The sequence below is a fragment of the Sceloporus occidentalis genome, unplaced genomic scaffold, assembly GCF_023333645.1.
Source record: "Sceloporus occidentalis isolate IW3139 unplaced genomic scaffold, rSceOcc1.0.p SCAF_32, whole genome shotgun sequence".
Classification (NCBI taxonomy): Eukaryota; Metazoa; Chordata; class Lepidosauria; order Squamata; family Phrynosomatidae; genus Sceloporus; species Sceloporus occidentalis.
In genome coordinates this window covers 5,683,497-5,709,716 of record NW_028317012.1, presented here as the reverse complement: position 1 = coordinate 5,709,716, position 26,220 = coordinate 5,683,497, and the positions used below count along the sequence as shown (strand labels likewise).

General features: G+C 38.5%; 1 protein-coding gene across 2 annotated transcripts in view; it reads right to left on the bottom strand.

Moving 5' to 3' along the window:
* Nucleotides 1-1,092: 1,092 nt before the first annotated feature.
* LOC149298590 (neurexin-2-like) overlaps nucleotides 1,093-26,220 on the bottom strand; it is a 229,574-nt gene continuing 204,446 nt past the window's right edge. Inside the window, exons 20-21 of one of the 2 annotated variants that reach the window (XM_089487401.1) lie at nucleotides 9,225-9,303; nucleotides 1,093-1,973 (exon numbers count right to left, since the gene is read on the bottom strand). In XM_089487401.1, the coding sequence (XP_089343527.1) occupies nucleotides 1,093-1,973; nucleotides 9,225-9,303 (960 nt within the window). The remainder of the gene's footprint in view (nucleotides 1,974-9,224; nucleotides 9,304-26,220) is intronic. The other variant, XM_089487402.1, reaches the window with a different exon arrangement.

Sequence of the window (26,220 nt, the reverse complement as noted above, 5' to 3'; positions counted from 1 at the left end):
CCATAACATCTGCTTTATTGATATTCTGATACTCTCTTTGCTTCAATGCCCCAGTCCCCCTTTTTCATTTTGTCCTTTTGTTCTGAATGAAGAGAGATAGCCTATGGTGATAAGATGCTTTTCTCAAGAGGTTGTGGGGCAGTAAATTCAGTCCACAAGGAAGTCAAACGCACGGCTCAGCGTTAAAAAAAAAACAAACAAAAAACCAAGACAACACCACACAAACCAGAATAGAAATTACCTTGATCTTTAAGGGGGCACAGAGGAAATTAGGTGAAATTAGGATAAGGGAGGGGAGAGCATAACAAAGGCCAGTCCAGTTAGCCCTCTTTCCAAAATTGTTTAGTGAGTCTCTCGTCTCTAAACACAATTCTCCCAACACATCAGTATCCTCTCCCCTCAATGGCTCCACTTATTTGGATTATAGTTGGTTGATCATCAGTAATTATCACTCTTACTTTCAGCAGGTCTGTCAGTAGATGGAGATATACACGCCTCACCCCTTACCTACTATCACCCTTTTGCAAGAACCAATATGTTTTATTACTATAATCTTTTTAAAAAGTTTCTAGAGATGGAGTTCTTGGGGTTATCCCCTCACCACAGTAGGAAGAGAAGTGAGGGCCAAGAAACATGTTTCCTCTGTGAGGTGAAAGAGAAGGGTGTTGGTGGGAGATATTGGCCACAGCGATGTTAAAAAATGGAGACATCTCTTGTAACGTCGGATGATCTGATCATGGTCAATTTGCTGAAGACTGGTCGGTGTTCATCCACTGGCTGATGATTTGATGCCCAGAGGATACATTCATGTATGGTTCCTTAGTTCTTTACCTGTACGTACTGTAAATTGGCTAGTTTTTCAACATTCAAATGGCTGACCAAAGGGTACTATTTGGGTGTTACAGCTGGAAGTTGTTTAATCGCTGAATTGGCTTAATAAGGTGACAGCCAACTGTTGACCTTGGGGCTTGGTCACTGTCGGTTAGTGAATGATTGGTCACAGCATGGGGTCAGTCTTGTATCTCCATTAAATGGCCAGGTGGAATTTTGCCAAAAACTGTCTCCACATTTGGGAGGGTCTATTTTGTGTCTTCACACATAATACTCTTTGTCTTTATTTTTCTTACTCTTACCCACTGTTTTAGGGGCAGGTGTTGTCTTTTCTTTTACTACAGCACCATTGCTCTGGGCTGAGTTGCTGATGTAGTTCCGACTTTGGTCCACCTGGTAAGACCCCTCATCACGGTTCCTGTACTTGTACATCGCATAGAGGAGAATGAGGATACAGAGGGCAGCTGCTGCCACTATTCCAACCACCATTCCTGTAGTGCTGCTGGACTCCCTGATAACTTCAACTGCTCCTGGGGACCCTTTGCCTGTAGGATTTGCTGTGGGAAAATTATGGAAATTGGGGGAAGATGTTATAGATGGGAACCTCTGTTTATTCAGCTTGTCCAGCTGGAAAGATGTAGGGATATGAGGGTACAGATCTATGTTAGGCTTCAGGGGCTCCCTGTTGTTCATTTTACCAGCAGGGATGTTTCTTACAAGGTCTGGGGATGTTGTAGAGGTGAGAAGGTCATAAGGAGAGGAGGTTAAACCACCTGCTACTTTATTTGGGCGAAATTCAGATTTTCTAGCTGCCCCATCTGATCTGGAAAGCAAGGTTCTATCTGTAACCAATGGGAAACTGGTGTAGAAGTCCTCATCATCTGTAGGGGGAAAGCTTGATTCAAACACCTCCCCTGAAGCATAACCAGAGACCTCTATTGCCTCCTCACAATCACTATCCTCCTGCTCTGAAGGGCAAGGTGGTCTTGAGTTTGATTGACTACTCAAGGAATCTTTGGTGGTGTCCACCAGAGTGAGGACAGGCTGGTAGGTAGGAGGAGGTGGTACAAATGGGGAACGGGTGGCAATGGGAGGGGTATCTAAAGAATCTTCGGTGATTATGGGTAATATTAACTCCCCTCCTGTAAATAAAAGAGAGACATAGAAAAACAAAAAACAAAAGAGAAAGTATGTGAGTAAAAACCTCAGAAGATCAACATATGATTAACACAGCTCTATTTACTAACTCCCTCACTCCTTCACCAACTGAGTAAAGCCATCATATGCTAAACCCAAAAATACTATAACACAAGAAATAAAATAAGGCTATCAAATAGCTCTGTTAAAATGTAATTTGCTACTAAAATATAAGGGGTAACCACTAGCCTATTTAATACTCTATAACATTTGAAATTACAAATGTCTTTATTCTCTCCCTGACCCCAGACTTGCTTGCTGGAATGCTTTAAGCCTACCTTTATCATTCCCATGTTCCTTTTTATGCCAAACAATATTGGCACCATTAATTATGTCTTTGTCTGCCAATGTGTGATATTTAATATATGGTAATGCCTCAAATACATGAGCTTTTGCCCTTTCTTTTTTTGGACACACTTTCTGATAATTGCCCTGCCTCTTTCGGCTTAGGTATAATATCTAACGTGGATTAAGAACTCACACACATGCATTTTCATGTTTTTCATACACTTTTTTCTTTCATACTTGGCCTCATATTTATTTGCCAATACCTAATTGCTATCTTGCTATGGTACCCTGGACTAGTAACATGTACCATGGATATAGAAAAATGGAAAAAACGGTTTGCGTAGAACTGGCACTCTCCGGTCTTTTGAAAAAATAAAGCATTCCTTTTTTTGAAACATACGAAAAAGTGGCAGTCAACATTTTGGCTACCCTTTTTGCGTCCTTTATCAAGATAAAGAGTGCCAGTTCTTTTGTGCAAACCTCAAAGCCATTATATATATATATATATATATATAAGCTACCTCACTTTCTTGTTAAACATTGTCATTATCTATTCTGATTCATGCTTGTTCAGTATTCTAAATACCCATAGTATGCCTATTCTTATTTCTCCTCTGTGCATCATGTTTTTCTCAAAATAATGTATGTTTGAAACTCATTTTGTTTTACTTGTCTTTGTGCCCCACTACAGCTTGTACATCTATTCTCAAGCACCCATCCCCCAAACTAAGATCCTGCTCACTATTCCCATCCAATTTTATTCCAGCCTTCCTGTTCTCATCAAATAAAATTGATTCAGAATATTTAGACAACTTACATCAAACAATTGGCCACATGTGATTTTAGCATGAAGACAAAAAAAAAATTACAAAAGAAACTGTGAAACCTCTGGGTAAAAAAAAACATGTCTATTTTATTTATTTTTACTGTTTCACGGTCACTTTATATTTGAAAAGATAATTTATTCTATTCAAACAGCACATATATTTTAGGATACTAATATTTTTCATAAATCATTTTGACTGATCTTTTTCCAGGCCCAGCAAAACTTAATGAGTGTTCCTCTATAAGCTCTGCTGTCCCTAAAACAAGCTGCAAAACAAGAATGACCATGAATCATAAAATTTTAGGGGTTTTCCAAACCAAAGCAAAGAAAAACAAGTAAAAGTGAAATTATAGAGGAGTGGAAGCATACAGAGAAATACCCCCGAAAAATCAGGGAGACATTAATACTTCCATTTTTCTAATTTAATTTAATTACCCACAAAAATGCCAAAATAACCGTATTATTTATTACTGTTACTACACTTCTACATGTTATATGGTTGCCTAATAACTTTCATTCAATTTAGAAAATAATAATAATCTAAAACTTACACATTTGGTTTCAATTTTAACTTCCTAAATATAAACAGTCCTACTTTTTGTTTTCAAAATACACTTTCATTTCATAACATAAAAACATTTTTTTAAGATCTTTTCTCTGATGTCTCCAATTGTCTTAAATAGTCACATAACATAACATTATATTTTGGAATAGGGTAGTTATTTACCTACACCATACTTGAACTAATGCATATTTTAAACTTTGTATATTTATCTTCTGCACAACAAATGTGTGACCACAATTTTGAAACTGCTACCAACGCAAAACCAGGCAATGGCTTAATATTTCTGAAATATTATTGTCTGTGTACACAATTGGCAAGCACACAATTTCTTTACTAAAAGACAAACTCTACAAACCTGCTTAGAAACAAATCAGTCAGTTTTGAGAGTAAAGACAAGAATAAGTAAGAGTGAGCTTTAGTTTTAAATTTATATATATATAAATAATATATACGGTATATAGAAAAAATATTAGCATTAATTAAAGAGTGCTGTTTCACTTGGACAAAACATTACTTGCACTCACATGCTAATAAAATAAACACTAGAATTAGCCTTATTATTAGATATATACAAGCTGTATTTTATCTTGCGAAAACAACCCATACAGTTTCTGTGGTAATGGGCAAATGACTGTATACTCATGTCACATGACAATTAATGAGGCAAAATTGTACGTATTTCTGGAAAAGGTTTGGTCAATCCATAGTAGCAGGAATTATGTTTCTAATGCTGCATCAAGTTACAAAAGCAGAGTATGTGGAACATAATCTTTAATACATTAATTACATTCTGATTGTGAGTGAGAAAAGGTCTGAAAAAATGTTTAATCACTAGTAACTACATTTGTGTTTAAAAAGAGAATCTAATGCTGAAATTATGGCAGTACAGGTGATCCCAGTAAATAGTGCCAAATTTGCACACAGCAGATGTCAATACATTGAAAAAAAGTCATTTTTTCGTGATACAACTACTGTTGTTCTTTCATATAGGTAATCTATTATTTTTTCTCTCTACCCTTAATTCTTTCTCCACCTCCTCAACCTTTTCTCTTTTTACCATGACTGTGTATTTTTTCTCTCAACACAGTTAAATACATGTTTCCCACATTTACCGTCAAAACGTCACTACTACTGTTTTTCTCCTCATAATACCTACCCCTCTGTAAACTGACGCTAATAGTTAAGCTCCTCGTATTTTTCTCCTTTTTCAGCCTCTCTACCCTCCTACCCTGGCTTACTTTTTCCATCTCATTCTTCAGCTTGGGACCCTGTAAAGTTGGCAAATATATGAATGGAGGAAAGTAGGTGGGAAGGAGGTACTAAACAGCATGTGGGAAACGGCTACTGACAAGCATCTGGAGGCTACACAAGTGGAAAAGAGGTGGTGGTAATAGAATAAGGCTACTGAACATTGAAGTAAGATGTACTAATCTAGAAAAAGGGCACAAGATTGTGGGGTTCTATCAAAATAAAATGCAATCTTTGTTTCAATTCCGAAAGTCCAAAGAATGCAGTCTTAATATACTTAACATACTGCAGTAAACAAACCACCTTTATGTGGGTCACTACAAATCATGTATCCAAATATTCAGTAATCTCAAGCATTATACTAAAATATTTCCAAATTTGCTAATGCTGTAGGGGCAGCATGGAATTCCCCAAAGAGAGTAATAAAGTAAGCTGATGCTGTGATGCACTGTCCTGTCATTATGCTGCCATGCTAACCATAAATCTATAGCTTGGCTTCTGAAGAAGAACTATTTATATATAATTAAATACCTTCAGGACCTAAATCATAGTGAGAAACAAAAAGAAATCAAATCATGAACCTGAGGCGTGTTACCTTATGATTATCATTACGACTTTGACAAGGAAAAAAGCTCTGGGCAACATAAGGGTGTGATAGAGCGAGAATGCTTTAATGTATATGTGTATTACTGTAACTATCTTAACTATAATTTTTAACCACAATAAAGGAAAGAATATTTAAATGTCTGGATGTGAATGTTTGCAAGATCAGGAACAGCCTACATTTACTGTAGGGATAGCATGACAACGGTTTTTGACTAGGTAACTAAATTAGTAGACCTGGTAAGGTAGAGTAGATATAGACTGTCTATTTTTCAGTAATAGATTTGAAACTGTCACTCATAAAAGACTTATAAACACATTGTTTGGGTCTTAAAACTGTGGAATGTATATGAGGTACATCAGGGAACAGTACTGGGACTTGTTAATATTTTTATTAGCATTATTACAGAAGGTCTTAATGGTATGTCTGTCAGACAAGCTAGGGTTCAAATACCAGGAACCAGTAGGAGTAGTAGGGCAAACAGGATAGTCAGGCAAGCTAAGATCAAATACTGAATCAGACACAACGAGAAGTATAAAAATCACAGTCAGAAACAAGCAGGGTCAGAACCAGAGACACAAACATTTCAGTCAAGCAAAAGGTACAATGAAGCTGGTGAAAGGTAATAAGGCTCTTACACAGGTAATGGTCTGAACTCAAATCAGGGTTTAAATAACCTTCCAAGCCTATCCATGCCTCTAGGCGGCATGTACCTTTAAGAACAAGACAGCGCTGTCCTGCCTGTATAGTTTTTCCTGAAGCTGCGTATTTCCTTTGATGGCTTTGAAGCAGCTGAAGGTGCCTGACTGGAGTCTGTTGTAGTATGCATCGCAGGCCTCCAAGCAACAGGTAAGTTGGGGAGAACAGTAATAATCATGGGGAACCTGATCAGGAGTGTGGGAGGGGGCATCTGGAGTGTGGGTGACAGCTACTAAAAATATCAAGACAGATCTCAATAAATACAAATAAAGCTATACAGCTTGGAGGAGAGGAGAAACAATATATAAATCACATTTAACAAGGCACAAGGGGAAAGTTTTTTTTCAAAGGATGAGAAATGTTAGAGCAGAGGTCATAATCTAAAACTAGAGGCTCAGAGGCTATGATGTAATGTTAGGAAGTTTTACTTTAATGAGAGTATTGAAGAGCCTCCCAGCAGAAGTGGTAGAACTTAGGAATTTAAACGTATATGGGATAGTCTTATGTCGATATTGAATCCTAAGACAGACCAAGAACTGGTTTCTGCTGATCAATTAGCTTAAACTTGAATTAGCCAACACAACGCACCATTGGAACACAGAAGTGATGGTTGCAAAAACGTCTATGAAGATGCTCCATTAAGAACCAGCAGTTTCTAGGTACAATAGTTATTTACAACATTAAGTGGGATGTGATGGAGTGTGTGTGTGAGCATGGGTGTGTAAATTTATGTTAGTAAGTATGAGTAAGTGTGTGTAATTTGTGTGTGTATATATACGTGTGTCAAAGTTTATGTAGGAAGGGCAAACAAGGTACAGACAAGTTGTTTGGGGCAATGATGGCACATACAATCTGAGGGCGATGGTGACACATGCCAGCTGTTTGGGGGCAAAGATGGCACAGATAAGATGTTTGGGGTCACTCACTAGCTATGGGCAACAATGGCAGAGACAGGATGTTTGGGGGTTAGGATGGCACTGATAAGCTGCAAAGGTGGTGGCCACAAGCTGTTTAAGTCAAAGGTGGCACTGTGGCACATGTTGCTTGGTGAATTTGGGGTGGCTCAGCAATATGTATAACACACACATACTGTATGTACATATGTATTGTTTTCTTAATCTTGAAAATATACGAATACTATTACTACTCGCTGTTATACTTGCTGTATTTCCTTGTAATACAGCAAGTATAACATTCCTCTCAAAAATGTCTTTGGCCCTCATAAACTAAAAAAAGAAATTGCACATGGGGAATACTAAACCATATATTTTTAAAAAGATTTTTAAAAAATCAGCATGGCTTTATGAAACATAGGTCATGTAAAACTAACTTAATTGCATTCTACGAAGAAGTAAGTGTAGATCTGGGTGTTGCAGTGGATGTAATCTATATGGATTTTGCCAAAGCGTTTGACACAGTTCCACACAATAGGTTAGTATTCAAACTGAAAGAAATTGGTCTAGATGCAAATTCTTGTTCTTGGGTAGAACTTTGGCTTAGTCATAGCGTACTGAGAGTTGCCATAAACGGTAATTTTTCAAGCTGGACAAAAGTGGTAAGTGGTGTCCCTCAGGGTTCTGTTCTGGGACCAATTTTATTCAACATATTTATAAATGACCTTGCAATAGGCGTTGAAAGTCATGTTTCTGTGTTTGCAGATGACACTAAACACTGTAGAGTAATACAATGTGAGCAGGATATTACTTTGCTGCAGAGGGATTTAGATGGACATTTAAATACTTAAAGGGAATCAACACGGTAAAGGAAGATAGCTTATTTAAAAGGAGAAATACTACCACAAAAAGAGGACATAGCCATAAGCTAGAGGGGCAAAGGTGTAATGGTAACATCAGAAAATATTACTTTACGGAAAGGGTGGTGGACGTATGGAATAGCCTTCCAGCAGAAGTGGTAGATGTAAATATAGTAAAGGCATTTTAGCAAGCATGGGATAGGCATAAGGCCAAGCTAGATATAGGATAAGGGCAGGCACTAAAGGAAAGTACTCAGAGGTTGGGCAGAATGGATGGGCCTACTAGTTCTTATCTGCTGTCACTTTCTATGTTTCTATGAGTAAGTGTCTAGATTATACCACCCTTCTGCATCCTCCCTATAGCATTTTTAATTATATTTCAGATAAACAACACTTAATTATTTTCTTTGTTGACTATGCCATAACATACCCAGCACCAATCTATAATCATCTCTGTGGAAAACTTTGAGGACAGTGATTATGCAGCATGGGTGGGGGGGCATTCATACAGATTAGAAGGGTGGAAGAGTGTGTGGAAGCATGAATTTTGAGTAAGCATTTACACAGTGGTGTACCTTTAGTATGTTTAAATATTAATCTGGAAGGGTAGTTTGTTCTGTCTTGCACTGTTAATTTGTAAATCTTTATAAACACCCTGCAGTTCTGTATACACAAAACTGTATAATTTCATCATATCACCTTGCCTTTTACAGCCTTCTAATTTACACCATAACATCACTCTAAAAACTGCACTCCTAGGCCCTAGTAAAATACACGGCTAAATGTATTCTAAGGATTTATGGTACATATGTATCAATTGTTATTGCCCTAAATACCAACTACAACAAAATCATGCTTTCCTTCTACCTCTTATACACTCACTACCTTGTGTTCTTACGTAAATATATTATATATTATTTGAACATTTTCATCCATCATCTAAAATCTCTTTATCTGTAATTATACACTTTTCTAAATAGACCCAATTTCTGTTCCTTGTCCTGAAGTATCTTTCTAGTGTTCCTTTACATCCACAGACATTGTGTTCTTTGTTTAATTCGTTTTTAATCTACACATCTATTGCCATAATCTCCTTCCGCCCTCAGGTCATCTACACTTTTAAGGCTTTCTTTTTTCCCCATTGTCTTGTGATTGTTTTTATATTACTCTGTTTATGTTAACAGTCAGTGTACTAGTCCTTGTTAAGTCTTACCAGTGCTTGGTTCACATTCTTCCAAATCTTCGTCATCACTGGGGCACTCAGCTGATGCAACTAGAAGGTCATCTGAATTCTGCCAATAAGAATTATAATAGGTTAACATTACTCACATAGTATGTATCTAAAATAGGGTTATATTGCTGACATTTTCAAACCTTTTTTGAGAAATGTATGTATTTGAACTTATTTATTATTTAGCCATTAAAACACACATGCACAACCATGCAATACTTGTACATTTTATTTGCAGCTTTTCTAAAGATGAAGCCACTCTTTTGCAGCAATCAGAGCTACTATAAAGGTTATAAAAGGTTAACCCCCCCCCTGTAATCTTGCTGTAGATGTGTCAACAGTGTGCCCTTGCCAGTTGAGACAGAATTGTCACAGTGATGTAACATGCTGCTCTTGTGTCATCATACCATGCTCCACCACAAGTTAAATAAATCAAATTGGTTGGTCTTGACAGGTTACTAGCTAGCAAGATGTAGGTCTAACTGTTTGAATTTTGAACACACTCGACAAAAATGTCACTGTGCTCATCACCAACAAACCCTAATTATTTTTTAACCCCTTTGTGACAATGGCTGATTTTATTTCTTTGTACCCTTTGTTACAATGGCTGTTTTAACATTTCTGCAGTGCTCGTGTTTAGCTGTAATTTTCTTCTTTACCATTAACTGAATTTATACACAACTTATATATTGTTTTTGTTCAGGACAAGAAGGGCTTTTGATTGTATCATATCACTTACTCTAAAAAAGTATGAAATATGGTGAAATTTTTTTTCTGAAAAACTATTTTACTCATCTATAAAAGCTAATGAAAAAACCTACTTAATAGATTCTACTATTTGTCCTGAGTTTAGAAATAGCAAATGTTTTTGCTTTTTTCAGGACAATAATTATGAGGCAATAATTACTGTACAAATAGTGTTTTGCTATTTCAAAACCATTTTTTTCCAAATCTGGTAATCCTGCTCCCATGTGCTATTTGGAACATCGTTAAAGCTAGCCAATGTAATTTTCCCCATGAAACTAGTATTTTAACTCTTTCCATGGAGTAATTCTACCTCCAGTCTTTGTCTAATTATGTGTTAGTAATTTTGTATCAAACACAATTTACTTCAGGTGTGAATTTACAGCTCCTAGTATATGTCACTGTCAAACAACACCCCAACATCTCCTGAGTACAGTAATACCACCCATTCATGGGCTTGCCTGTTTGGGGGCAAAATTGCCACATTTGGGGCATGCACATTTTTTCAATGTTGAACTTTGACATTTGGTGATCTGTGCCCATGTCCTATTTGGTACATCTATGAGCCTGGCCAATTCAATGAGCCCAATAAAACAGCGTATTTTTGAAAACTAGACACCCAGGATATTTCAACTACGTTAATCGCCTCTTAAGCTCTTCTAAAACGAGCATCCGCTGCCATACAATGTATGGTGGAAGTTGACGCCCCTGGGAGTTGGCAGATATGATGCCAACATCGAAGCATTACAGAAACACCGTTTGGATGAAGAAAGCGATCGTGCCAGGCACTTCCATTGTCATCAACGGGTTAATATGATCAGAGGCGTGTCTAGTGAAAATAGCGCCTATGGCAAGCACTGAAATTGCGCCCCTGTCCAAACTTTCACACATTAATTCACACTCTTTACTACCCCCCTACCCCCTCTCCCTCCCTTGTCACTTTCTAACCCCTTTCCCTACTACCCTCTTCCTATCCCTCTTTGTAGTTTTCTCACCTTGAGGTCCAGCGACGGGAGTCTTCTGTCTTCCTGCACTGCTGCGGTGCCCGCTGCTTCACTGCTGAGCGCCGTAATATGACATCATATTTCGGCGCTCAGTAGTGAAGCAGCGGGCACCAGCTAAGGGCTTTTAAACGCTGTCTTTTTTTTGATGCGGGGGAGAACGAGGGGCGCCGAGCCGTTGCTAGGCGTCCCTCTCTCTCCTCCGCATCCAAAAAAAAAGACAGGAGGGTTTTCGACGCATTTGGTATCTTGTTTTCAATCATAATTTTCTCCTCTCTCATGAAGTCTAACCACACAAATTATACCGTATTTGCTAGATTATAAGACGACCCTGATTATAAGATGACCCCCCAAATCAGAATATTAATTTAGGAAAAAAAGAAAAAGCCTTAATATAAGACGACCCTATAGGAAAAAAGTTTTACCAGTAAATGTTAATTCATCTAAACTATTTTTTTTAATAAAAGCTATGATTGAGAAAAATATTTTGGTTTTATTTCCTTCTATTTTCCAACCTGCCCCCCAGTTATGCACATCTGCCCCAAAAATGCCTTATACCCCCTATATGCCACTGTGCCCCATGATATGCCTTTTAACCTTCTAAATGCCACTGTGCCCCATGATATGCCTTTTAACCCTATATGCCACTGTGCCCCATGATATGCCTTTTGACCATCTATGTGCCACTCTGCCTCCAGAAATGCCTTATACCCCTATATGCCACTCTGGCATTTAGAGGGTTAAAAGGCATATTATGGGGAAGAGTGGCATATAGGGAGGTTTAAGGCATTCAGGAGGCAGAGTGGCGTATAGAGGGTTAAAAAGGCATTTCTGGAGGCAGAGTGGTATTAAGGGGGTTAAAAGGCATTTCACAGAGCACTCTGCTTCCAGAAATGCCTTATGCCCCCCATTTAACACCCCCCCCCCCAAAAAAAACTTACCGGTGCTTCTGGCTTCCCTGTCATGTAGCCGGGGCAGCATGTAGATCCCTCGCACTTACGCTGCAGCCGGAAGGAGGCGTGGCTAGCAGCGGGGGTTGTTTGTGTCCATCGCGCATTTCTTCCCCGACTGCCAGAGATCAGAGTTCCCAGCACCGTTGCGGCACTGGCACCGGTGCAGGGAATTCTGATCTCTGACAGCCGGGGAAGGTCTGCGCGATGGACATGTGCTCCTCTCCATGAGCACTCTTGGCTTCACACAAACTGTCACCTTTGCACTCACACTCAACCTGGTGTTCCAAATCTCTTCTGTAAAAATAAACTCAGTTGTATGGTCATATCTCCTCAGAATCAACCCCCTCCAAAACTGGCCAAACGAAGCTCAGCTGTCACGGGGTCAGGTAGCGAAGGAGGATCCAACTATGCAGATATGTAGACGTAGAGCAGTCCAGTAAACAGTCCGTGATCAAGGGCAACGGCAGGCAGCGAGGTCAAAACGTAATCGAGGTCAAGGCAGGCAGATCAGAAGCATAAACGGTTTAAATAGTCAAATAACAGGCGTCGGTAGCAGTGACGGGCGAGCCGCCGCGAGCCCCCAAGGTACGTGCTGCGGCGGCGCGCGTGACGCCCTGTCGACGTCAGCTCGCGGTGGAGGTGGAGCCGCGAACCTGACGCGTGCACACGGTGTCGGCGGCAGTGACAGGTGACACGCCGCGAGCCCCCAAGGTACGTGCCGCGGCAGCGCGCGTGACAGTAGCCTTGCACACAATAGCGCAGCCCAGCTATTTCGCACAGTAGAAATGCTCTGCAAGCCACCCTGCTTGCATACCCCCACAAAACTTTCCAAGTCTATCTTTAAAGATTGTGCAGCCTTCCTCTCTGGTATTGCAAGAGGACAGCCCAGGAGTGGGGGTCCAAATTTCCTGGCTTGTAGATAAGCTTTGACATCATAAGAAATCACCTCAAAGCCTGCTGCCCACTGCTTGTGACTTAGTTCCTGCACCCACACATCTTCTTTCAGCGTGCACCGATACCACTGGAGCAGACATTAAAAAAAGTCCAGTGTTCTTTGTAAGCAGGAATTTTTCCAGACCTATTGAAACAAGCAGTGGTGAAACCTCTTCAAAAAAACTTTTTTAGACCCAGACTGCATGTTGAACTTTAGGCACCCTTTTCTAGGTAAAATAATTGAAGAATAATTTAATAATTAATTCATCTTGAGGCCTATATCTCAAGAAACAACATATTTGATACTTTCAGCCCTCCTGATGGCAACAGACAAGGGTAATTACTCAATATTAGCTGCATTTGACACCATCATCAGATTGTAACTAGACATTTGCAAGACATTTGCGCTCTGGGAGGTACAGTTCTAATCAAACAATGCCACTCTTACCTGAAAGAGCTATTATCACCCTACAGCCCAACTTGCCCCCTTCGATCTACACAGCTCTTCTTTCTGTGCCCAGAGTATGCACAACATTAAGCTCCAAGACATTCTGTCACATTGCTCCCACACTCTCTGCCACATTCAGTGAGAAAGGGTCCATCTTTAGAGACTTAAAAAAAGACTTAAAACGTATCTTTTCTCCCAAGCATTCAGCTAATTCACTTCTATTGTTCCCTATTAACGTCCAATTATGTAACTACATAAACGTAATCTATAAATTTATACCCACTGGGATAAAAGTGGTATATAAACGTCTATGGTTGTTGAATTAAGCTTCCTTCCTGTACTTTGTTTAGGTTAATGCTTCTATCACATCCCGTAACAAGCCTTTCTCCTTCAAGCTGTACATATTGGGATGTCTTAGTCTTTTTATCTGGCAAACCATTTAGAAATTGCATTAGCCCTCCTCTGAACCGCACACATTACTGTAGGTGAGGTCAAACAAAAGCTCTGTACCACTTCCTCTTTTTACCACTGGTGCCTATTGCTATACAACGTGGCATTTTGGCCTTTTTTTTTTTTAAAACTGTTTATTCAAGAAGAAGGCACATAAAAGAAGCAAATATTCTCTTTCCACAAGTTACAAAAGTACGCTAGATTAAATACCAACAATAACTTGGTGTCTAAGGTTGTTTGTATAAAAAAATGGCAAACTATAAAGGCCAAATGCTTTTTATTAATTTAATCTTGTGTTACAATAATAATGTTACAATAATAGATTCAATTCACCTTGCTCACACCCCTGGAAATAAACAGCAACTTATATGGAATGAAGTAGGATACCTTCATTATATCAATAGGTGGAGATGCAAGTTAACTGCTTTTAAAGCAGGTTGTATAGATGGAATTAGATATGCAAAATGGTATAGACAAGAATAGACTTGAGATTCAACACCCAGTCAAAACTGTTAAAATCCAATACTCAAGTATAGAAAGTAGACAATGCTGGTAAAAAAAATGCTATAATTAAAGTACTAAACAATTTAGTGATGTCTTCCAAGACATTTGAAACAATGCTGTGCTTCCAACTTTGCGGGTTCCAGCATTGTTGTGCCCCAGTGCACGAAGCAAGGTCCATAAAAACATGGTTGGATGGGTTTGGTGTGGAAGAACTTGACTGGTCCACACAGAGCGATGTGGAAGCTGTAATAACTGCAAAAGGGGGTACAACTACATATTTATGTCTATGTATAATGCAATATCATAAAGTCGCTTTTGATGTAATGGTCAGTTGCCCCAATACTTTGTCCATATAGTGTACATTGTGGGTTGATCACACCATGGGAAACAACATGAACATGTGCATACTAATGAAGTGTAATTTGTGGCCATTCACAGACACCCACAAACCCATCCAGAAAGCTGCTTAAAAAGTTGTACATGAAGCAGTGAAAAAGCAACTTGACAAAATTAAGATTAATATGGAATCAGGACCTGATGATATTCAACCAAGGGTTCCTTCATTTTCATTATTTTAAATAAAGAACCCTTTTTTGCTGATTTAGATAAAAAGCATTTCTTCTAGTCTGAATGGATGACATCTTGGTCTTTGTACAGTCCTATTAATAAAAAGGTCAAAACTGGGATTGTCCTTTTATGCATTTCTATACTAAAATATCCCCTCTAAAATGCCCTACTCTAGTGTTAACAAATTTAACTTCTCTAAATGAATATTTCATAGACAACAAAGGAAGACATTTTATACAAAAAAAGAATAAAGGTATGGAATTCACTACCAAGAGGGGCAGTGTTATCAAATAAAATAGATGCCTTCAAAAAGAGTTTTTAGAAAAAAAGAACATACATGGCTATTAATTATAGAATTAACATTAATATTTTAGTGGTTTTTGATCCAAGGAGGGAGGGGATTGCCTTTTTGGAGTCAAGAAGGATCCCCACCAATACAAGGCAAAGTTCGAAGCATAGCTGTGTTCATGGGTTCAAGGACTGAATGCTCAGTGAAGAGCTATCTGAAACTATTGTAACTGATCTTCACAATAACATCTGTGACAGAATGACTTCTAATACAGGCCCCCCAAGGTACTCAGAGATGGCTCCAGCCTGGCTGTCAAACAAAGATAGCCCAGGTAGGAACTCCATTGTTTAACTAATCCCATCAACAGGATTGCTGCCAGGGGAATTAAATGTTGGTTTGTATACATGTATCTGTTTATCTATGTTAATGCAATTCTGTGGATACATGAGGCTTTGTTTTACAACAATAAACTGTTCATTCCTGCTGTACTCAATTCAAGGTAGTTGTGTCCACTTATTGGGTACACATAAAAGGATTCTAAGGTGTGCATGCTTACTGTGCTGGAAGTGATTTTGGGGACAACAGGAGGATACATCTGGGGGATCTCTGAGAGTTACTACAGCTCTCTTGGTGAACCTGTTTCAACATCCAACTGACTCAGATAGCTTAAAATGGGGAAACCAGATGGAATAAAAGACACCCAGGGGAGTGTCCTAAGCAACAGGTTGAAATGGATAGAGCCTAAGATGTAAATAAAAGGAAACTTATCAAAGGGACGACTCCCTAGGGAGTGAGAAATGACACTAAAGTATAAAGGCAAGCAAAAAAATCTGGTAGACAGTCAGCACGGTAAGTGACACACTTTTACTAATGATATTAACGTTCGAAATGTATCCTACAATATTATTCCTCAATAATCTTTCAAAATAATTCATCCACCACAGATGCCAGCTGTAAAGGTCTTTAATTGTCTGGCTAGGATTTTGGTCTCTTCTTGAATATGAGTTCTAGGTCTGCTAGTTTTTTGGCACCATACTAGAGAATTTTTGAAGATCAAAAACATTGGTTTGTCTATTTCCTGGTTATAATCCATACTGGTTATAAGTATGGATGTACACACCTGTCCCTGAGGCTTTACCTGGTTTAACTTTATTTAGCATTTTCTCCCTTTATCATGTGTCAATCACATGTTTGCTGTAAGATTTTGTAGAGTTAATTTGCAAACCTGTACACATCTGTTCTTTATTGGTATGCACAGAGGAAAAAAAAGTTTCAAAATGTCTGCCTTCTCCTGATGTTTATTTAATAACTTACCAGCTTCATATTTCATATTGGCCAGCACATTGGCCTTTGTTTCTCTTTGTCATTAATACATTTTTCCGAAGTTTAACTTGCTGTCATTGGTGAATTAATCTCAAGGTTGGCCAATATTTTCCAAATGCTCTCTTACTATCCTTTTTTGTTCAGCTTCATGTCATTATATTTAGGGGAATGTTTATAAAATACAATACTTTACTTTACTAAACAATAAGGTATCTTTAGATACGTTTTTTATTATATCATCATTTCCTATAGAAAAATTATTTGAAATATCTTTCACTTATCTACTATTATCTATTTGTCCTAGAAATACCCAGTGTTTTTATGTTTTTCTGCAAGTTATAGGGCAGTAAGTACAAGTAGCATTTTGCTATTTCAAAACCAATTTTTCACAAATCTGGTCATTCTGCCCCATGTGCTATTTGGGACACATTGGAAGACGGACAATTCAATTTATTCCCATCAAATCATATATTTTTGACAACTAGACATACCAAGGTATTTTAAATTTTAGTTTTCCAACTATTTCTATGCACTAATTCTACTACTAGCCTTTGTCAAAGTCTGTGGTAGTAATTTCTTGTGTGTTTTTTTCTCACACATTGCTTTTTAGGTATGAATTTACAGCCCTTGGTATATGTCACAGCCAAACAACACCCTAATATGTGTTCAGCATCTCCTGCATAGGTTTGTTTGGGGGCTATTTAGGAGGTGCACATATTTTTCTTTTTGACATCTAGTCAGTCTGCACCAATATCCTATTTGGGACATCTTTTAACCCAGTCAATTCCATTTACCCCATCAAACAATACATTTTTTTAAAACTAGACAAGCCATGGGTATTTCAAATGCTAGTATTTTTAATCTTCCCATGCCAGGATGCCAGTGCCAATTTTGCACTTAATCATAAAAATAATCTTTTTTTAAATAATATTTTTGGACTTTTTTGCATTTTGTTGGAACTAAATTGTTCCCATGATGGCGACATCACTGTATAATTATTTCTTAATATTGTCACATTTGTATTTATTTTTTAACTACTTTTTCTTTTTTTTAATTTTACTAATCACATTGTCATTAGAAAGCTAGGCTCCATTGACTTGCATGTTTGGATGCAGTATTTTTATTTAACCTGCAGGGGGAGCCCAGAGTAGCTATTGGCAAAAAATGATTCAGTTAAAAATTACATCTTAGTAATGATAAAATCAAATTTATTTAACATGACCATAGTCTAGCTATTTTACTTTTTTTTATCAATAATTACCAAATACATACATATTTTTTTACTGTAATATGACTTTTTTAATGATCCTAGCAGAATTATTACTAATATTTGGTGTGTACCTGCAAACACAGAAAACATGGGAGACTTCAGCACTGAGTTGTCAGAACTGTTTATACACCTAACATTTTATATGTACTTTGCTCCAATTTCAAGAAGGAAAGTCTCCTATATTTGATCATCATTTGTATAACATAAACAGCCTCTATAGCCTGTTTCAGACTTAATATACAATTATTATTAACAATAATTTTTTTCAGCTATTAGCAATAGCTGTATTATGCAATCAATGATTATGTAATAGTAAGGTGTAAGGTCATTTTAGTTAATTAATAATACACAAATAACAATGGGCCATCTGTTAAGATTGTGCTAACCATTGTTACCTCAGCTCTAGTGGGCTACGATTAGACCCCAAATAAATTGGCAACTGCCTAGTCAATCATTTATAATAGTGTTCATCATTCTCATGAGTACACTGCAGAAATCAAAGCAGTTTACCAGGAAGTATATCTGGCTGCCACTGGAGTCATGAAGTATTTTGAACTGAGCATTCTAAGAGGAGTTTTAATTGTCGCTATTGTTGCTAATGGTCCTTTCTTCTTCATCTTATCCTTTTAAAAAGGGCATCTGGAGGAACAAGAGGTTGTCAAAACTCGTTCAGCTTCTAAGACTTTTTTTATATATAGCGCCAACAATTTACACAGTGCTTAATACAATACATACACTCACTTGCCACTTATTATTATTATTTATTAGATACACCTTGCTAGTACCGGGTTGGACCCACTTTTGCCTTCAGAACTACCTTCATTCCTCATGGCATACTTTCAACAAGGTACTGGAAACATTCTTCAGAGATTTTGGTCCATATGCACATGATGGCATCATGCAGTTGCTGCACATTTAAATGAAGCTCAATTGGTACTAAGGGGCCCAAAGTGTGCCAAGAAAATGTCCCCCACACCATTATACCACCACCAGCTTGAACTGTTTATACCAGGCAGGATTGATCCAAGCTTTCATGTTGTTTACGCCAAAGCCTGACTCTGAATTCTGAATGTCGCAGTTGGAATTGAGACTCAGACAACTGTCGCTCAATGGATATTTTCTCCTTTTCAGACCATGCTCTGTAAACCCTAGAGATGTTTGTGCGTGAAAATCCCAGTAGATCAGCAGTTTCTGAAACAACCATGCCACGTTCAAAGTCACTTCTTCCCCATTCTGATGCTCAAGTTATCTTGACCACATCTACATGCCATGTTGCTGCCATGTGATTGGCTGATTAGCTATCTGTGTTACCATGCAATTTAACAGGTGTACCTAATGGTCAGTGGCCAGTGGGTTATATGATTAACCCTTGCAGTTTAACAACAAAACACTAATTCTGTTTGGGAAAGCCTTTTCTTTTAGTATCAGATTCAATCTTTACAATCTAGTGAGGCATCACAAGGGTATGGCGATGTGCAAGAAAGGGGGTTAAAAGGAAATTTGAGCTTGACAAACTAGGTTAAAAAATATATCTCAATTCTCAGTGGCTTTTCCAAACCTGTGTAATTGCTGCACCATTACCATGGCAACCCCTAGAAGACTCTCAACGTTTTGTACGGGGATTTGGAGGTGATCTGAGGAGGGTACAGATTCTGCATAACAAAAGCAAGTGAAATGAAAGTGGGAAAAGATGACAGCTGAATTGCACATGAAAAATAACACAGACTCATGGAAGATGGAAGGATGAATTAGATTAATGGAATTAGGGGGAGAAATCCAACAGTAACAAAATAGTAAAACAAAATGTCACTGAATTATAACATTTCATCATGTACATATGTATTATAACTACTTCATCTTATAAGTTTCTAAAGAAAAGTTACACAATACCTATCACACTATTTTTCGTTCAACCTAAAGTGTTTATTTTTTACTAATCTAGGCATATTTACGGTACCGTAAATATTGTGCGTGCTTATTTATTGAAGGAATAATGTACTGTGAGGCTTACTGCCACCATTTGACATCAATCACACATTTTTTCATTAAAAATCTTTTCATTAAATCCCTTAATATAAGATATGTATTACATATTATAATATGACTCTGCTATTTTAGAGTCATTTGATCAAGTTGTAAGTAGAAATTAAGTATATAAAAACCTTTATAAGTTTAAAAAAAAACAACAACATTTTTAAATATATTTTTCTTTCCAAGGGGTAACCTTGCTTTGCAGTTTTCTCTTATCCCTTCTTTACATTCTAGCCTTCAAGTTATACATACGTTATTAGGACAAAAGTATTGGGACATACGTGGTTGTTCAAATCAGATCCATTGCCACAGGTGTACAAAATCAAGCACCTAGCCATGCAGTCTGCATTTACAAACATTTGTGAAAAAAGTGGAGCTCGGTGAATTCAAGAGTGGTATTGTGATAGGATAGCACCCTTACAATAAGTCAGTTTGTGAAATTTCATGTCGCTAGAAAGTGGAAGCTTTTTAACCCCTTCGTGACAAAGGCTGATTTTACTTTTTGTACCCTTCGTGACAATGGCCGTTTTAACATTTCTGCGCGGCTCGTGTTTAGTTGTAATTTTCTTCTTTCCCGTTTACTGAACCCACACACATTAGATATTGTTTTTTTCAGGACAAGAAGGGCTTTCTTTAGATGACATTGTTTTGATTGTATCATATTATTTACTATTAAAAAAAGTATAAAATATGGTGAAAAATTTTGAAAAAAATGACTGTTTCTAACTTTTAGTTGAAAAATCTTTTATTCATCTATAAAAGGTAATGAAAAAACCTGCTAAATAGATTCTACTATTTGTCCTGAGTTTAGAAATACCCAATGCTTTTATGTTTTTTTGCTTTTTTCTACACATTATGGGGCAAAAAGTACAGGTAGCGTTTTGCTATTTCAAAGCCATTTTTTCCAAATCTGGTAATTCTTCCCCCCATGTGCCATTTCGGGTATCTTTGAAGCCGGCCAATACAATTTACCCCATCAAGTCATATATTTTTGAAAACTAGACAGCCCAGGGTATTCCAAATGCTAGTATTTTAACCCTTTCCAAGCACTAATTCTACCATCAGCCTTTGTCAAACTTTATGGTAGTCATTTTTTTTGCATTTGTTTTTTCACACACATTTTACTTTAGGTATGAATAAACAGGTTCTGGTATATGTCACTATCATAAAACACCCCAATATGTGTTTAGCAACATATCCTGAGTACAGCGATACCTCACATGAATGATTTTGCCTGGCTGTTTGGGGGCAAAATGGCCACATTTGGGGCATGCGCATTTTTAATGTTGAACTTTGGCATTTGGGGATCCACTGCCCATGCCCTATTTGGTACATCTTTGAGCCGGGCCATTTCAGTATGCCCAATAAAGCCATATATTTTTGAAAACTAGACACCCCAGGGTATTTCAAATGCTAGTATTTTAACTCTTTCCATGCACCATATCTACCACCAGTCTTTGTCAAACTTTGTGGTAGTCATTTTTTTGCATTTGTTTTGTCACACACATTTTACTTCAGGTATGAATTAAAAAGTTCTCGTATATGTCACTATCACAAAACACCCCAATATGTGTTCAGCAACATCTCCTGAGCGCGGTGATACCCGACATGAATGATATTGCCTGGCTGTTTGGGGGCAAAAGGGCCACATTTGGGGCATGCGCATTTTCAATGTTGAACTTTGGCATTTGGGGATCCACTGCCCATGCCCTATTTGGTACATCTTTGAGCCGGGCCATTTCAGTGTGCCCAACAAAACCATATATTTTTGAAAACTAGACACCATAGGGTATTTTAAATGCTGGTATTTTAACTCTTTGCATGCACACATTTTACCACCAGCATTTTTTCAAAGTTTGCAGTAGTATTTTTGTGTGTGTATTTTTCCCACACACACCTACTTTATGTATGAATTTACAGCTCCTGGTATATGCCGCTGTCACACGACACCCCAATATGTGTTCAGCAACATCTCCTGAGTACAGTGATACCCCACATGCATGGGTTTGTCATTTTTGGGGGGAACTAAAAAGCCACATTTGGTACGTGTGCATTTTTCTAATTGGAAATTAGATGTGTGGCCATCCTTCCCCCCCCCGTGTTAATTGGGACATTTTTGAATCCGGCCAATTCAATTTACCCCATCAAATCGTACATTTTTTAAAAGTAGACACCCCATGGGCATTTAATATGCCAGTATTTTAACTCTTTCCATGCGAGAATTGTTTTAAGCTAATGTGCTAATTTTAGGACTTTCTCACAAAAATATATTTTTTATAGTGACATCAGAGGGAAATTATTTTTACATTTTACTGTTTTTTTACTATTTTTTTTCTAATTATTATTAATTTTATTTTATTGTTAATTTATTTTTTCTAATCACACTGTGATTAGAAAGCTGGGCTCCATTGACTTGCATGGTTGAATGCAGTACCTGTATTCAACCTGCAAGTGGAGCCAGAGTTCTCTAGAGGGTCTGGAGACTGTCTAGCGAACCTTTTCATCTTTATTATTTTTTTTACTCGGCCGCCGCCATCTTGCTGATGGCGAAGATCACCGGCAGCTGCGGCTGTGACCACTCTCTGGAGCGGTCACAGTCCATCAAGAGGTAAGTGTTTGGTGTTGCTGGATGCCTCCTGATCGAGGCATTCCAGCGACACCATTTAAGTTTAGGAGGTGATCGTCGATCGCCTCCTAAACGCTTTTAAAACGGGCGTCTGCCGCCATACATTGTATGGTGGATGTTGATGCCCCGGGGAGGGGCCAGACATGACCCCTGATTCCGATCATGGCGTTGCTGAATGCCTCTTGGTCGAGGCATTACAGCAACGCCGTTTGGGTAAAAAAAATCGATCACGGTTAACGACATGTTTTTCCGTGACGTGCCCGGACCGGCAATTGTCATCAAGGGGTTAAAACAGCAGCAACTCGTCCACACAGTGGAAGGCCATGTAAAGTAACAGTGCAGAGTCTCCAAGTTCTGGGGCACATGGTGCATCAAAGTCACCAACACTCTGCTAACTCCATAGCAGAAAAGTTCCACTCACATTAATATTATGGGAGTTTCACAAAGTGGGTTTCCATAGTTGAGCAGCTGCATGCAAACCTCACTAAGTACAATGCTATGAGTCGGATCAAGTGGTGTAAATCATGCCACCACTGGACTCTGGAGCAGTGAAAAAATGTTCTGTGGAGTGACGAATCATGCTTCTCTGTTAAGCAGTCTGATGGGCGAGGCTGGGTTTGGCTGGTGCCAGGAGTACATTACCTGCCTTATTGTATTATGCAAACTGTAAAGTTTGATAGAGGAGGGATAATGGCATGGGGTGTTTTTCCTGGTTTAGGCTAGGCCCCTTACTTTCAGTGAAGGGAAATCTTAATGCTTCAACATACCAAGCCATTTTGGACAATGCTAAGCTTCCAACTTTGTGGGAACAGTTTGGGGAGGGTAATTTGCTATTTTAGCATAACTGTGCCCCAGTGCACAAAGCAAGGTCAATAAAGACATGGTTCGATGAGGTTGGCGTGGAAGGACTTGACTGGCATGCACAAAGCCCTGATCTCAACACCATCGAACACCTTTTACCCGTATAGCATAGTTATGTCTTTTTTCCCACCTTTACTAAATATATACGTTCAACCTTTTCAAGACATCCAAGTGCATTTACCAAGATAAAGGCAAATTCCTTTTTTAAAGAAGAGAGTTCATTCTCAAAAGCTTCACCAGTATCAGCACTCACAACCTTCATCTGTAGTGCATTCCAAAACAGAAGTACAGCCTGTTTAACATGGAACTGCGCCTCCTCTTCTTATATAGATATAGTATGATTCACTTTTACTGCATTTTTTCCAACCTAACATATTTATTTTTCCAAAGTACAAAATTGATATTCTAAATGATGCCAGCTTTGTATCGTTAGATCCTCTCGACTTTTACACCGACTCATTATAATATATACTTGTAACTGGTTTGCCTGCACAACTGTTACTTGACATTTTGTAGTTACTGAGTCAAGTAGTATACCCCAATCTATTTGTCAGAATTAGCCATTACTTTATCAGCGTTGAATCAAACTCTCTGAATCTGCCCAAATTAAACAAGTAACTTTGTTCCTTTAGATCCCACTAGGACCGTGGTTTACTTTTCTCACCTTTAGCTTGTCATGATTCTATAAACTATATGAATCTGCAGGGGACAAATCCTGCGATCCTGGAAATATTTATAGCAAATGTATTTACTAAAAATATTGGTCAACTGTGCCATCCCATCAGCAGGGGAACATTGGAGGTGCACCTGTCACACGCAATAAGGCACTCGTGGCAGGAGGCAGGGCAGGCAAGGTGCCCGATTTAAATATCCAGAAATGCAGTACTCTGATATTCTAGTGTGGTCTTGCTATGAGTTTGCTGACTTTGCAGAAAGATTGTATACACTGTTTCTTGCTGCATGCTTACACCTGTTTGGTAGGCCTTGTATTACATATTTGTATTATTTGAGCCTGTGACTAGCTTAGCGCACCGACATTTTTTCTTTTCCCTGTTTGCACATATTTGAGGTTGTTGGCTCCTCATCAGTCTGGTTGCAGCTTGCTGTCCAGGGGTTAATGGGGAGGAGGTTTAATTGCACCTCCCCCAACACATTAATAAGGTTTTGGTAGCAGTACAAACTGCTTTGTGTGCCCACTATGTAGGAAGTGAGAGTAGGTTCTCACCCTATTGAGAGTGTGCCTTGACGTGGCGGGTGAGCTTAATTATGCTTTGGCCAATTCATATAACCAAAACCTCTCATTTATATTATGTTTATATATTTGTTGCCAACTTTATTAGGGTAAGAAGCGCAGACAGTTTTTGTTTTTTGTATACATTGTACAGCCAATACACTGTTTCTTGCTGCATGCTTACACCTGTTTGGTAGGCCTTGTATTACATATTTGTATTATTTGAGCCTGTGACTAGCTTAGCGCACCGACATTTTTTCTTTTCCCTGTTTGCACATATTTGAGGTTGTTGGCTCCTCATCAGTCTGGTTGCAGCTTGCTGTCCAGGGGTTAATAGGGAGGAGGTTTAATTGCACCTCCCCCAACACATTAATAAGGTTTTGGTAGCAGTACAAACTGCTTTGTGTGCCCACTATGTAGGAAGTGAGAGTAGGTTCTCACCCTATTGAGAGTGTGCCTTGACGTGGCGGGTGAGCTTAATTATGCTTTGGCCAATTCATATAACCAAAACCTCTCATTTATATTATGTTTATATATTTGTTGCCAACTTTATTAGGGTAAGAAGCGCAGACAGTTTTTGTTTTTTGTTTGCAGAAAGATTATCAGAATTAGGGTTATTTAGTTTGGAAAAAAGACGGTTTAGGGGGGATTTAATAACTATGTATAAATATATAAGGGGACAGTACAGAGATCACTCCCAGGACCTATTTATACCCAGGACTGTATCTATAACAAGGGGACATCCTCTACGGTTGGAGGAAAGAAGGTTTCTACACCAGCACAGACGGGGGTTCTTTACAGTAAGCGGTGAGATTATGGAACTCTCTGCCAGAGGAAGTGGTAATGGTAAACTCAATAAAAGAGTTCAAAAGGAGCCTGGACGTGTTTCTTGAAAGCAATAATATTACAAGTTATGGATATTAGATTAATAGGGACAGAATGTTGATCCAGGGATTTATTCTGATTGCCATATTTGGAGTCGGAAAGGAATTTTCCCCCTGGTATGGGGCAATTGGCATTTGCTTCTTAAGGGTTTTTTTGCCTTCTTCTGGATCAACACAGTAGGGACACAATATGTATATAGGTTGAACTTGATAGACTTTGGTCTTTTTTCAACCTTATGAACTATGACTTTGTACTGTTATTTTGTATTCATTTTGTCTGTATAAACTGTAAGTTGTAATTACACCTTTAGATACATTGCCTTATGTTTGCATATTTAAATGAAGTACATCTCTCTACATTACAGCTGTCCAGTAGCGTACCTAGCGGGGGGCGGGGGGTATCTGAGGTTTTTAACAGACCCCTGGCTGCTATCTGCGTGGCAACAGCTGCTGTGCGCCGGGGTTTGTTGTCAGATCCCGGCGCACAACACTGAAGCCGCGCCCACCGCTGTCCGTGCCCTCTGAACCGGAAGAAGACAGAAGAACTGAAGAAGAGGAGGAAAAGGAGCTGTAAGGAGAAAAGAGGAAAGGTAGGAAAGTATGAGAGTGACAGTGAGAGTGGATTGGTGTATGTGTGGATTGGTGTATGTGTGGATTGGTGTATGTGTGGATTGGTAAGTGTGTGAGAGTGATGGGTGTTATGCTGTACCATTTCCAATGTATTTTTCATTATATAATTATGCTCTAAAGTACATCATAACTCCCATCACTCTATACTGTTCCATACAGTGGCAGAGCTGGGAGACAGAGGCCTTGCACCCCCACCGCAGGACTCCTGAAAGGTAAGTGAACTTCAAAGAGGG